This window comes from Oryzias latipes, chromosome 11 (assembly GCF_053564925.1).
Source record: "Oryzias latipes strain Hd-rR chromosome 11, Olatipes_Hd-rR_3.1".
Lineage (NCBI taxonomy): Eukaryota > Metazoa > Chordata > Actinopteri > Beloniformes > Adrianichthyidae > Oryzias > Oryzias latipes.
Window position 1 is genome coordinate 22,680,280 of NC_136247.1, and position 12,227 is coordinate 22,692,506.

At 44.2% G+C, this 12,227-nt stretch overlaps 1 protein-coding gene, 1 long non-coding RNA gene and 1 other non-coding gene across 3 annotated transcripts; 1 reads left to right on the forward strand and 2 right to left on the reverse strand.

The window, feature by feature from the left end:
• Positions 1-179: 179 nt before the first annotated feature.
• On the reverse strand, positions 180-8,881 carry LOC144995355 (uncharacterized). Its single transcript, XM_078955001.1, has 11 exons — positions 8,788-8,881; positions 7,192-7,235; positions 4,294-4,382; positions 3,773-3,945; positions 3,238-3,686; positions 2,830-3,154; positions 2,511-2,756; positions 1,861-2,422; positions 1,534-1,758; positions 1,133-1,446; positions 180-1,031 (listed from the first exon to the last, which is right to left on the reverse strand). The coding sequence occupies exons 3-11, from the start codon at positions 4,331-4,333 to the stop codon at positions 498-500; spliced, it is 2,868 nt and encodes a 955-aa protein (XP_078811127.1). The 5' UTR covers positions 4,334-4,382; positions 7,192-7,235; positions 8,788-8,881; the 3' UTR covers positions 180-497.
• On the reverse strand, positions 6,221-6,326 carry LOC144995724 (U6 spliceosomal RNA). The gene has a single exon (XR_013659231.1). It is a non-coding gene; the product is annotated as a U6 spliceosomal RNA (small nuclear RNA).
• On the forward strand, positions 6,968-7,315 carry LOC144995360 (uncharacterized). The gene is made up of 2 exons (XR_013658915.1): positions 6,968-7,108; positions 7,214-7,315. It is a non-coding gene; the product is annotated as an uncharacterized LOC144995360 (long non-coding RNA).
• Positions 8,882-12,227: the final 3,346 nt, after the last annotated feature.

A 12,227-nucleotide genomic window follows, 5' to 3' on the forward strand; every position in this document is an offset into this window, starting at 1 on the left:
TGAGTATTAAAGGGACACATGATGTAACTCAGATGGTGACATTAGTCAGACATGGTGTTGGATTGAGCTGCTTTGGATGACTTAAGACAGAATCAGAGACTTAAAGTGATGTGAAGCCTTTGTGTGAACAGTTTGTGTTGTTTTGTGCTTCTTTTTCAGATTTATTCAACAACCAAGAATTCATCAAGGAAGACCCCTTTTTATTGTTTGTCAGATGTTTTCATCTCTGCTGGTGTTTTGCTTCAGAAACATTTATAGTTTAGAAAGTGCAGCTCATCTGTCTAGATTTATTGCAAAGATTTGTTTATTTATTACATAAGTTAGATTAACTTCTGTAGAGTTTTCCTTCCCACCCTGTTTTGTTTCAATTAACTATGTTGTAACAAACCTTCATGGAAGCTCATTACATAAACAAACATAAACATAAACAACATAAAAAATATTTATTTTTCAATAAAACAAAAGTAGAAAAACTAAATATATATTGTAAAAGGTCTTTAGTGTTCCTTCCTCTTCATTTCTTCCCTCCATTCCTCCACACTCTTCCCGCCGACGGTTGCGCAGTAAGACACCCCAGCAATGCGTGTGTGGCCGGTGTCTAGCCTTTTCGGCTGGCCACACTTTGTGCAGGTATACTGCACAACCTGTCGGCGGACTTTTGTTGGAAGGCCTTCTCCCGGTGCTGCAGCTGCTGCTTCCGCCGCTTTCCTCCTTCTGAAGGCGGTGGTCCTGGGCACACGCTCAGGAGGAGGAGGGGGTGATGGTTGTGGTGATGATGGAGGAGCAGCTTCAGGGTCGAGCAGGGGCAGCTGGGGTTCAGCCCCTGAACATGCTGATGACAGAGGCAGCTTCTCCTCTGGCCTCTTGTTGTCTAAGGGCTGTCCCTGTCCCACCTGAACCAAGGACAGCCCTTTAGCTGCAGGAAGAGGCTCCCAGGAAACAGCTGCAGCTGCAGGAAGGAGTCCAGCTTCCTGCTCCAGCACTGCCCTCTGCTGGTATCCTGGCTGACCATCCGGACCCTGGACCTCTTCCTGTGACAGAACCAAATGGACAGTTGGCAAATGCAAAGCACAGAAATTCTACTAAAAATACACAACATCGTTTGATAGTGGACTCAGGTTGTAGATTTTACCTCAGAGTCTGAGGAGAGATGTTGACGAGAGGTGTGCGAGGTCCCAGGACGGACATCGTCTTCAGTGGTGGTGGGGGGGAATGGATGGCTCGCAGACCTGCTGGTGCCAGCTGGACCACCTGACCGGGCTGCTGTGTCAGAGGAGATGATGACTGGCTCAGAGATGGTGGGGTCTTCATCCTCATTGATGCCCTCATCCTCCTCTTGGAGAGCAGTGACAGCAGCAGCCTCGTCCGGAGCGTCAGGGTCCAGGCTGACATCCTCAAGCACGCTGCCCGTCTGCTGGTACAGGTACTCCACCCCGATGAGCTCCCCTGCAGTGACGACAGAGAGCTCAGGTCATTTTTGCAGATTGCTATGAAGTCAGATCTACACCTCTGGCCTCTTTTGTCGTTATTCACCTGTGTACGCAGCAGGTTTGGTGAAATCCTTAACCATCTGAAGGCCAAGCACCCTTTGGCTCTTCTGGTTAAGGGCGTGCTTGAGGTGGCCACTGTAGCAGTGGAGAGGCGACAGATGTTCCTCAGCTGCAGCCGGAGGTGCAGCCGCTGCTGCTCGGTCCTCGTTCCACCTCACCAGTCCATCTATCAGGAACGCCTGGAAGTATTTGGGGCTGGCAGACGTCCCTGAGGGAACCGTGTAAACATCAGCAGTTAAGTTTACAAATTTCTAATAAAGTCTAAACTTCCACCATTTATCCCGTTAAACTGAACGGCATCTGCAGTTACCTGGGATGAACCGCTGGAGGTGGAGGTGGAAGGACCCCAGAGAGGTGGAGCCTCTAGCGCAGCGATAAACTGGCAGCCTGACCCCGCCCTTGGTCAGCCTGCCAGTCTCGGTGTAGAGCTGCACCCCCGGCCAGTCCTGGATGCAGCTAAGGTGCCGCCTCTGGGTGCTCCAGATCTCCTGAATGCGGAGAGCATCCAGCAACGGGATGTCCAGGGTGTCGCGTCCTGCCGGGCCACTGAAGGTGTCCAGAAGGTTTTGGATGAGGAGTGCCGTCTCCTCAGCTCCACGTGTCCGACGACGACAGTGGAGCCTCCACTCCTCCTTGGAAACCCTCTGGATCACGTCCGCATCCGTCAGGCCGACCATCCCGTGCTTCCCCTCCAGCTCGGACCGCTTCGCCTGAGTCAGACGGCGGGCATCTCCGGGGTCCACCTCGAAGATGCAGTGAGACAGCTGCTTCATGAAGGTGGGATAGAGCTGGTGGCTCTTGGTAGTGACACCTGACGCAAAGCGGCGCATCAGGTGCCCGATGTCAAGTCGAACCACCAGCTGCCTCCACTCCTACAAGACAAACGTGGAGAGAACTTTAGGACTGAACTGTGTGCAACATGTCAGCATTAACAAAAACATGATGAATCTGAGTTCTTACCGAAAATAAGGCAGCTGTCCTGCACACACCGTCTGTGCTGCAGCAGTCGCGGTCCACATAAATGAGCTGGGGGGGAGGAACCTTGGCGAGTCGATACCGCCTCATCAGCCCGGCCGCCATCCTGGACAGACCCTCAGAGCCCTCAGAGCAGGTGAGGACGCTCATGAGGACCTGACCGTGCTCGTTACCTACGTTGGTAACCAAGGCGGCCGAGTCGGAGGCAGCTCCTGCGAGCTTCTTCGTCACCTGAACAGAGATGTTTTTCAGAACAGACTCAAACTTCTGCTTGAGAATCCACAGGAGAAAAACATTCCCAAACCTTCTTGGTGGAATCCATTTTTAAGATGGATCCAAAGGTGGACGTGATCCTGGCCTTGTACTCGTCCAGCCGCGTCAGGACGTCGTAGCCGTACACCGTCAGCAGCCAGACGGGTGACGGAAGAGGGGGCATAGGTGGAGGTGGTGGAAACTGCCCCCCCACATTGTTCAAGGCCAGGAACCGCTCGCAGACGCCAAGGTAGTGGATCGCTCTCCGCATCCAGGAGTCCGAGTGCTGCTCCCGCAGGGTGTTGTACAGCCGGTTGGCACTGTTGCCCAACGTGCGAGACCTGAGCTGTGCAACCACCCTTTGGTCACAGGACAGCCTGCATCAACACAATCACCATATGCCAACATGTAGACAAAGTTTCACACACAAATAAACAGATGGTTAAATGTTGCCTCTTACTTGTACGTGAGTACAGCGGGAAACTGGCAGCTGTAGGTGGGAGCCAGCTGCCGTACGATCCCCTGTGACCACCCCCCGACCTTCTTCTTACACCGACGGCACTCCAGGTACTCCGTGGCCATGAGGTACCAGCCGTCGATGTCCAGGACCCTCCGGATGGTCCTGTACAGCCCAGCCTTCGTCAGTGGCCCGCCACACAAAGGCTGGGGACATGTCAGCTGAAGGCCCCAGATCCTGTGGGGCATCCACAGGAACAGCCGACATGCGAAGAACAGGTCAGGGGACGCGGGAGGTTGGTGGTAGATTGGGCGGGGCTGGGGAGGGTTCCACCACAGATTCAGCTCAGTGGTGAGCTTGGATCTCCCCGAGCTGTCCCTGGTGAACAGCACCCGCCCGATCCACTGCTGCTGCTCTGCAGAGAGAGCTGCCCGCCAGGACTCAGGCAGCAGCTGAAGAGACGAGATGAAGCAGCTTTAATGTATGACTGCTGTTAGCGACACAGAGACACAAAAAGCTGCAGCTACTGTCACATCACCTCTGCATCGCCAGCAGATGAAGGTGGAGCGAGGACAGCTGGAGCTGGCTGCTCCTCAAGCCCAGCTAAAGGGAGAACCGTATCCGGTTGTCCACTCAGCCCAGCAGAGTCGCCATCGTCAGAGGAAGAAGGTGGAGCATCGGGAACCAAAGGAGGAGCCGGTACTTGTGAGGCTGAAACAGAAAGAACAGATTTTGAATTAAAAAAGTCGACACTTCCTGAATAAACATTTTTCAGAGGAGCTTTTAAACTCTCTTAAATAATTAAATAATGGCTGTGCTGCTTTTAAGTTGGTGAAAATAAAAAATCATTGAAGTTCTGTTTAGTCACTTTGGTGCCAATATTCTCAGGAATTTCTTCTCTTCAGTCGATTTCCAGAAGAAGTGAATATGAAAATATAACTTTTTTTGCCTTCAGAACCACAGCAGATCTAAAGACAATATCTACAACAGACTCCATAGGAGGATTGAGAGATTGAAGTCTTTCAGAAACTGCAGAGATGTTCTTCTTCTTGAACTGACCTCCTTCAGCCTCCAGATGCAGCAGTGAGGGAATCTCCATCTTTCTTCATCAACAGTTGGTCGTTCCGTGTCTTTCCAGATTTCTGCTGCTGAAAAAGACAAACCATGATGGAGGTTAGACCTGCAGCAGAAACACCCACCAGTCCAACATCTCAGCATGGACACAGAAATAACAGTTCAGCTTCTTCTCTCCTGTTAGTTTGATGGATTCTGAGGGGAATCAGCTTTGAAATAATCACGTTGGAACATTTCTCTTTCTTTGCTTTGATTTTATGCTCAACAGCAGAAAAACAAAGAATCCTGCAGTTTTCACAGCTGTAACGCTTGGATTATTCTGGGATGGACTGTGAAAAAGTGTTTTTCTTTACTCATGAATAGTTAATTCTGGCTCATTATTTTACTTTGGCAGATTCTACTAAGTACTTCAACAGTATTAGTACAGGATGACTGTAATATTGTAGTTTTTCACAGAATGAAAGTATTCTACAGAATCTAAGGCTAAGAACATTTAGATTCAAACTTCTCTTCCTGGTTTTTGAAGACAATAAATGTAACTCAAACAAATATTTACTGATTTAAGCCCTTTGTTCTCATCTTACAGGTACTGTTTTCACTTATAAACGTTTTATGCAAAGTAGCCACACTAATCACCAAATATTTGTTGTTTTAACATAAATAATGGTATTTTATTTTTTTATTTAATCTTTTTTTTTTTAAATAATTTTTCTTAAGGTTTGACTTCTTAAGTGAATTTTTTACACCTTCAGCTCCTCAGATTTAAAAAAAAAAATGAATAATTTGACCTTAAATTGATTTTCAATACCAAACCAGATCCCAAATATGTGATGAAATGATGTGTTTTCTTTTAACTCAGTGCTTCACAAAAAGCGATGCCAGCGGGGGGGCGCGCGGTGGTGGCGGTTTTATGCACAGGTAATACGGGCACTTGTCCGGTGTGCAAATTTAACGTGGGGGCGGTGGTGTCAGCGGCTCAGTGCTTGGAAACTAAATCTGGTCCACTATTCGGTTCCTATTATCTGTTCTTTCACAGAGTTTGTAAAAGCCTGAAACCTTTGAATCCCCATTCGTGCAGCTGCTCATGTCTGTGTCACACACGGCTGCGTGAGAGAGAATGAAAGGGGAGGGGGGGGTGGGCTTCGTCTGTCAGGTAACACGGGGCACGCGGAGAGCTGCCTGTTGCGCAACACCAGGATCATCGGTGCCTTTAGCTTCCTCAGCTCATGCTAATCATGTCATTCTTTATGAACTATTGTAGAGGTTTTGATGACGTGTCTTTAGTTTCCTTAAATGTATCTTCGTCTGCCTGGTGTTTAGTTGGTGTCAGTTTTTGACAGAAAGACAGCAGGTCATGCAGGAAAACAGCTGCACTTTATGACATCATGAATAAATAATCCATCATTTAGAAAAAAAAATCAGAACAATGTTTTTATCCATTTCTTCAGACTAAAAATGTTAAATATATTGGTGGTGCTGTGTTAATGTTTCAGATCAATTTAAATTAAATATTATTTATCAATTGAATTATTTTTCTAAGCATCAAATGGTTCAGTTGGTCAAAATATTTCTAGTTTAAATAAGGAATGACAGATTTTTTTATTTCAGGCACTTTTAGCTTCTTTTCTGTTTTAGACTATAACAGGGTTTCTGTGTGGCTAAATTAATGTAATATTTGTTCAAAGTGGATTTATATTCATTTTTTCTTATGTTAAAAGATACAATTTTAAATTTTAGTTAAGTTTTTTTTAAATTATTATTTACATTTAAACTTGTATCTGCGGTGAGTTTTCCTGAAACGTTTATTATGAACTCTATTAAAAATGGTCCAGTATTAGCTGGATGTGTCATATTAAAGTTTATTTTTATTAAAACAAGGACACACAGATGGGTGAATTTGGTTTTTAAAAGAGAAAATGAGGAACGCTTCACGAATTTGCGTGTCATCCTTGCGCAGGGGCCATGCTAATCTTCTCTGTATCGTTCCAATTTTAGTATATGCACTAGAGAACTAGTGCGATGAGCCAAAGTCTCTGAGTGCTTTTTAAACCCTCCCCTCTGCTACTCCTCTCAAGCATGAGGTGTGATCTGAGGGAACGCAGTGGACTTTAAAGGGAACCACAATTAAGACAAAACACCAAAAAAGATCATCTGTTTCTCCCATGACACAGGATCGTCTCAGGTTTACCATCTCCATTTAAAGTTTGACTTAAATGTTTCTGATCAGATTAAAATTACATTTTTTCTGACTTTGTGAGAGACTTCTTGGAAGGATTCTGGGAAAAGAAGGGGGGTTTTGTCACGTCAGACGAGTGCGACTGGTTTCCCGGAAGCGCCAGAACAAAAGGTCAAGTCAACACCCCTCCAGGAGGACCTTTACCAATCCCCACAGCAGCTCCAACCAACCCCCATGTGCTGATACACACACAGGGGTGGAGACGCTCTTTCAGACAAGGATCTGTGTGGAGAAAGAGAAAACTGGTCTGACCGCGTCAGACTGACATCATTCTGCTGCTGCCTTCAAGCAGGAAGCCAAAGCGACGACTCGCTGCAGAAAAATCAGCTCAGAGACGAAGTCTGTGCTTCTGCTTCCAGCAACAGGACGGACAGAACTCACATGGACCTAAATTCAATAAGAAGAACCCATCAAAGACCAGGATTATACACTTTCATTACTGCATAGACCATCCTGAGTGGCTTGCTTCCTTGTTGAGAGCCTGTTGGCTCCTGATTGAACTAAATTCTGACCATTTCCTGCGTTTTCTGCAATATTCTGCCTCGGAAATTCTTTAAATACATTGTGAGTATCTGTGCGGTAAAATTCTACTACAAAATTCCTGTTTTTAAACACAAAGATACAGTCACGTTTAATCCAGAAAATACCTGCTGTATTTCTGCCACACAGTGTCGCTGTTTCACCGCTCCACCTGGAGAGAAAGTAAGATTCATTACATGGAAGCTTTGCATTCAATAAAAATAAAGAAACGGTGGATCTTTGTTATATTTATTCTGTGGAATTTTGTTCTAATATTTTAAGAACTTTAAAAGCAAATAACAATAAAATAACTAACCTCATTTACTCATGAAACATGAGATGAACTGCTATTAGAAGTTGAAATGTGTCCGTATCTGTTTTGTTCTTCCTACTAACTTTATCCACAAACATAACGCTTAATGTAGTTCTATAGACTAGTATATATTTTTTGGTTATGCCGAAAACGAGTCATAGCCGGAGTTTGCTTCGATGTGAAACTAGAGGCAGGCAGGGACCGTCAATAAAGTACACTAAAACACCCCAGACAAACAAATATTTATAATATTTGATTAATATTTTTTTACTGTTTTTCTTAAAGTGAACCAGCGTGTTCGAGTGATGCAAGATGTAGACGCGTCCTTATCACCTTAGGACAAAATTAATAGTTCTAAAAAAAAGTTATCAAATTATCAAATAACTGGACTTTTTCTACACCCTGCAGCGCTTTGAGCGTCCAAATATAGAGAAATTGACTACAAACACCCACAGTCAGCAATAAATAAGCAGTTTAACATTAATTACTTGAACGGACTGGAAATTTGGTGAAATTAGCGGGCCAGAAACTACTTTCAAATCCGCCATTAGAGTTTTGAACGTTAGCAAGCAACATCAAATTAAACCTGTTTCTGTTTTCTACTAATAACACATCATTGAACGTTTTTGACATTACAAACAACACATCTATACCACTATTTTACCTCGGGAAGGGCGAACTAATTGAATAATATCGTTCGTATATATGTGTCGCTTTCTCGAGTGATTAAGTCGATATTACGAGATAAAAACAACTGTTTTCGTGAGATATTGGTATAAATGTGTTGCTCGTAATGTCGAAAACACAGTTTAATGATGTGTTATTAGTAGAAAACAGAAACTGTTTAATTTTATGTTGCTGACGTTAAAAAAATGGCGGATGAAACTACAGCAGTTTCTGGCCCGCTAATTTCACCAAATTGCCATTCCGTTCCAATAATTAATGTTAAACTGCGTATTTATTGCTGACTGTGGGTGTTTTTGTGGTCAATTTTTCTGTATTTGGACGGTCAGAAAGCGCTGCAGTGCGTAGAAAAAGTCCAGTTATTTGATAACTTGTTTTTTTGAACTATTAGCCTAATTAGCATTGTAGTACTGCTTGTTTCAAATCCGCTATTTCGAGTTTTGAACATTAGGAACCAAAAATTTAATGATCTGTTTCTGTTTACTGTGTTTTCGGCGCAACACAGTTATACCATTATCTCACGAAAACAGTTTTTATCTCGTAGCAAGTATCGACTTAATCACTCGAGAAAAAGCGAACTTGAACAACATGGCGGCCGTCGTCTTTCGTTCACCTAAAAGTTTTTTTTTTCTTTTACAATTTCTCTGATCTTAACCACCACGTACGAGCTGCTCATCATCTCATTCTCGCCCGTGTGAAGCTCAAAAAGCAGAATTCTGCTTCTCACCGTCGTTTGGACTCAGGTTGCCCGGGAGAAGAAGGACAGAGCGGTTCTGATCCCAACCTTTCACGCTGGAGTCCAGCACGTGACTTGTACGACACCTTCAGGGAACGTCCGAAAAGGCAATTGTCCCTTGAAAAAAGTTTAGGAATTTACAAACAATAAAGAAAGCACATGTATGCTTTTATTTAATCTGTAAATGAAAAAAAAAACACCCCACTATAAAATCATTACTTAAATAAGCAAATTTATAAACTGTAAATTGATCTTTTTAGAGACGACACAAACAGTGAAAAAAAAATCAATTTCCACCTTTACTGAATCTCTGTGAATCTATCAATTGATGACCTAACGTGTTCATATTTTTCATCCATTTACACGTACTTTTTGTTTAGAGTATAAAAGTGAATCCGTGCCCGTTCAAGTTGTTTGTTTCTTTAGAAGAATCAGCAACAGATGAACTTTATGCTGCAACCGCGCACAGCGGGCCGCAAACTCGCGAGCTTCTGCACGGCGACAAGAAGCCTATCTCTGATGATGGCTGCAAACAGCGGCCACCAGGGGGCGCATCGGGCCAGTTTGACGGACCTTAGTTGAGACAGGATTTAATTTCTGCACAGAAAAACTCCTTTTTGAGTCAAAACAGAAGAAAACACCAGTGGAAGTTCAGGGTTATTGTCGTTCTTGTGCTTCATCATTCGTGACAACTGTTCACAGCAAAGAAAAATAAAGACTGTTGCTTATGTTGAACATTCTTCTCTGTGTGGGGAAGTGTGTGTGATCTTTTGGGGAGAGGAGGTGGGAAGGGGCCCCCCTGCTGCCGTGCAGAAGGTCGTGAGTTCGAGCCCCGCCTCGGGCAATCACAACAATAAACATTCAAATTGTGTTACTTTACAGACACATCTGTACAATTATCACAAAGGTGTTTGAAATGATTTCAGTGTGAACATGTGTCATTGTGTGTATTAAAGGGACACATGATGTAACTCTGATGGTGACAGGTGTTGGATTGAGCTGCTTTGTATGACCTAAGACAGAATCAGAGCCTCAAAGTGATGTGAGGTCTTCGTGTGAACAGTTTGATGTTTTGAGCTTCTTTTTCAGATTTATTTAACAACTTGAAGCTGTCTGACCGGATGCATTCTTTAAAAAGTATACACTTTGAGAGAAGATGGAGCTGCAATTCATCAGGAAGACTCTTTTTTTGTGTTAATCAGATGTTTTCATATCTGCTGGGGTTTTGCTTCAGAAACATCATTTATAGTTTGTAAATGCAGCTCATTTGTCTAGATTTATTGCAGACTTGTGTTTAGGTTAGAAAAACTTCTGTAGAGTTCTTCTCATCCTGTTTTGTTTCAGTAAACTATGTTGTGACAACCCTTCATGGAAGCTCATCTTTAACCAACTACCCGTTTAAATAAGAGAACACTAGCTTTGCAGCAACATTTTATTTATTTGTCAATCAAAAAATGTAAAATAAACATTTAAATAGTCTTTAGTGGTCCTTGAATCTTTTCATTTCTTCCCTCCATTCCTCCACACTCTTCCCGTCTGCAGCTGTGCAGTAAGGCATCCCAGAAACACTTTCTGCAGGTGGTCTGCTTAACCTGTCGGGGGACTTCTGTCCCTGCTGGAAGGCCTTGCTCTGGTGCTGCAGCTGCTTCTGACGCTTTCCTCCTTCTGAAAGTGGTGATCCTGGCACACGGTCAGAAGGAGGAGGAGGTGGTGGAGCTTCAGGGGCGGCTAGGATTCATGATCAGAATGTGTTGCTGGCAGAGGCAGCTTCTCCTCTGGCATCTTGTAGTCGTAGGGCTGTCCCTGTCCCACCTGAACCAAGGACCACCCTTCAGCTGCAGGGAAACAGCTGGAGCAGCAGGAAGGACTCCAGCTTCCTGCTCCATCACAGCCCTCTCCCACTTTTTATGCCGACTGGAGAACCTGGAGACACAGAGAGGTTGTTGCCAGGATGCTGGGATTTTAGGAAAAGATAAAGACTGCAGAAGTTAGAGCTCTCACCACTGTCACAGGGTCCTCTGGTTCTGCTGAAACAGCTGAAGTCCGGTCTGAGCCATCAGCCTGGAGTTTGTAGGAAAATCTGTTCGTCTTGCAGTTTTCCTAAACGTGTTCAAGCATCGAGGAAAGATGACCAAGATTCAGAGTAAATTCAATTGAATTCAGAGTACAGATTAACAAAGTTATTCCCTGACAAGAGTTCTCTAAAACACTCCGGAGTCTGCAATGCACACAGCTTACATGTGGCTAACTTTGCAAACAGTTTTAGAAGAGGAGAGACAAAGAACTTTTCTCAAAGAAAGACTTTTATCCTGTGCTTGCTGGCCTCCTCCCCCCGGGTGCGTAGATCCGTCGACAGCTGGACCGCCCCTTCCTTCGGTCCATATTTGGAGTTCGACCACACTGTCGGTCCTCTTCACAGGTAAAATGCTTTCTCATCTGTCCATGACAAATCTGCTGTGGACAGCCGAACCCCGTAGCAATTGCTGGAGCAAAGGTTAGCTTCTTCCTGCGCATGGGAACGTCCGCACGTCCTGCTACCATGGATCGAGTGTCAGGAAAGGTCAAAGCAGTGAACTTTTTGTCAGATGTCACAAGTAAATGGCAAAACCATGTAAGCCTGTACCCTAATACTTAAATGTAATAAAAATTAAAACAGCAAGCATTCATTTCTTCATTATCCCTCTCTTGATCTCCTGAAGAAAGATCACATAAACAGAATTAACATGTGGCATCTAGCCATCACATCGAGATCGTAACAGAAGCATCAAAAATCCTTCAGAGTAAAACAAAACCAAATAACATTGATATATGAGCCCTTGCATGAAAAGTAAGACACCGACAGTAATCACAACAAGTCCTGTAAAGGAAAAGAGACACCTGGAGTTAATGGAGCAAATGGAGACATGTTAGGGCATAGCAAAATCACACAAGCTGATCTCACAGCCGGGGTGGGGAAAAGGGGTCGCTCACAGTTAACAAGACATATTAGAATTAGCATAGTCCACCTGAAAGTTAGTAAAACGAGATTTCCATGCTGTTTCATAATATCCGTACGAACTAGTCTTCCAGTCTGCGGTGTTGGCTACAGTATATCCCCATACATGACTCCCTGAATTCCCTCGTAAGTCTATGTAGAAGTCATAAGTTCGCCAATCGCTGGGATTCCCTTTCCAGGATGGGTATGGTGGTTTGATGGCCGAGAATGGAATAAATAGAGTAGGGCTGGGTGATATGGCCTAAAAATAAAATCTCCAACTTTATGTTTTTAATTCGATCTCCGATTTGTTCCCGACCCCCCCACCCCCTACTTAAGGAAAGCAATAAGTACAAACGCCAGACAACTTAAAGCAAATGTTGCTTTTATTAAATCAAACCCAAGACAAATGTAACCCCCATTTCTGGTATAAATAATAAATAAATGAACACGCTCT

Excerpts from the sequence above, each read along its gene's own strand:
- LOC144995355 (XM_078955001.1), bottom strand. The coding sequence starts at position 4,333 with ATGGAGATTCCCTCACTGCTGCATCTGGAGGCTGAAGGAG. Across the intron at positions 3,687-3,772 it reads CATCTGCTGGCGATGCAGAG|CTGCTGCCTGAGTCCTGGCG; the intron begins GTGATGTGACAG and ends TCGTCTCTTCAG. Across the intron at positions 1,759-1,860 it reads CCTCCAGCGGTTCATCCCAG|GGACGTCTGCCAGCCCCAAA; the intron begins GTAACTGCAGAT and ends CGGTTCCCTCAG.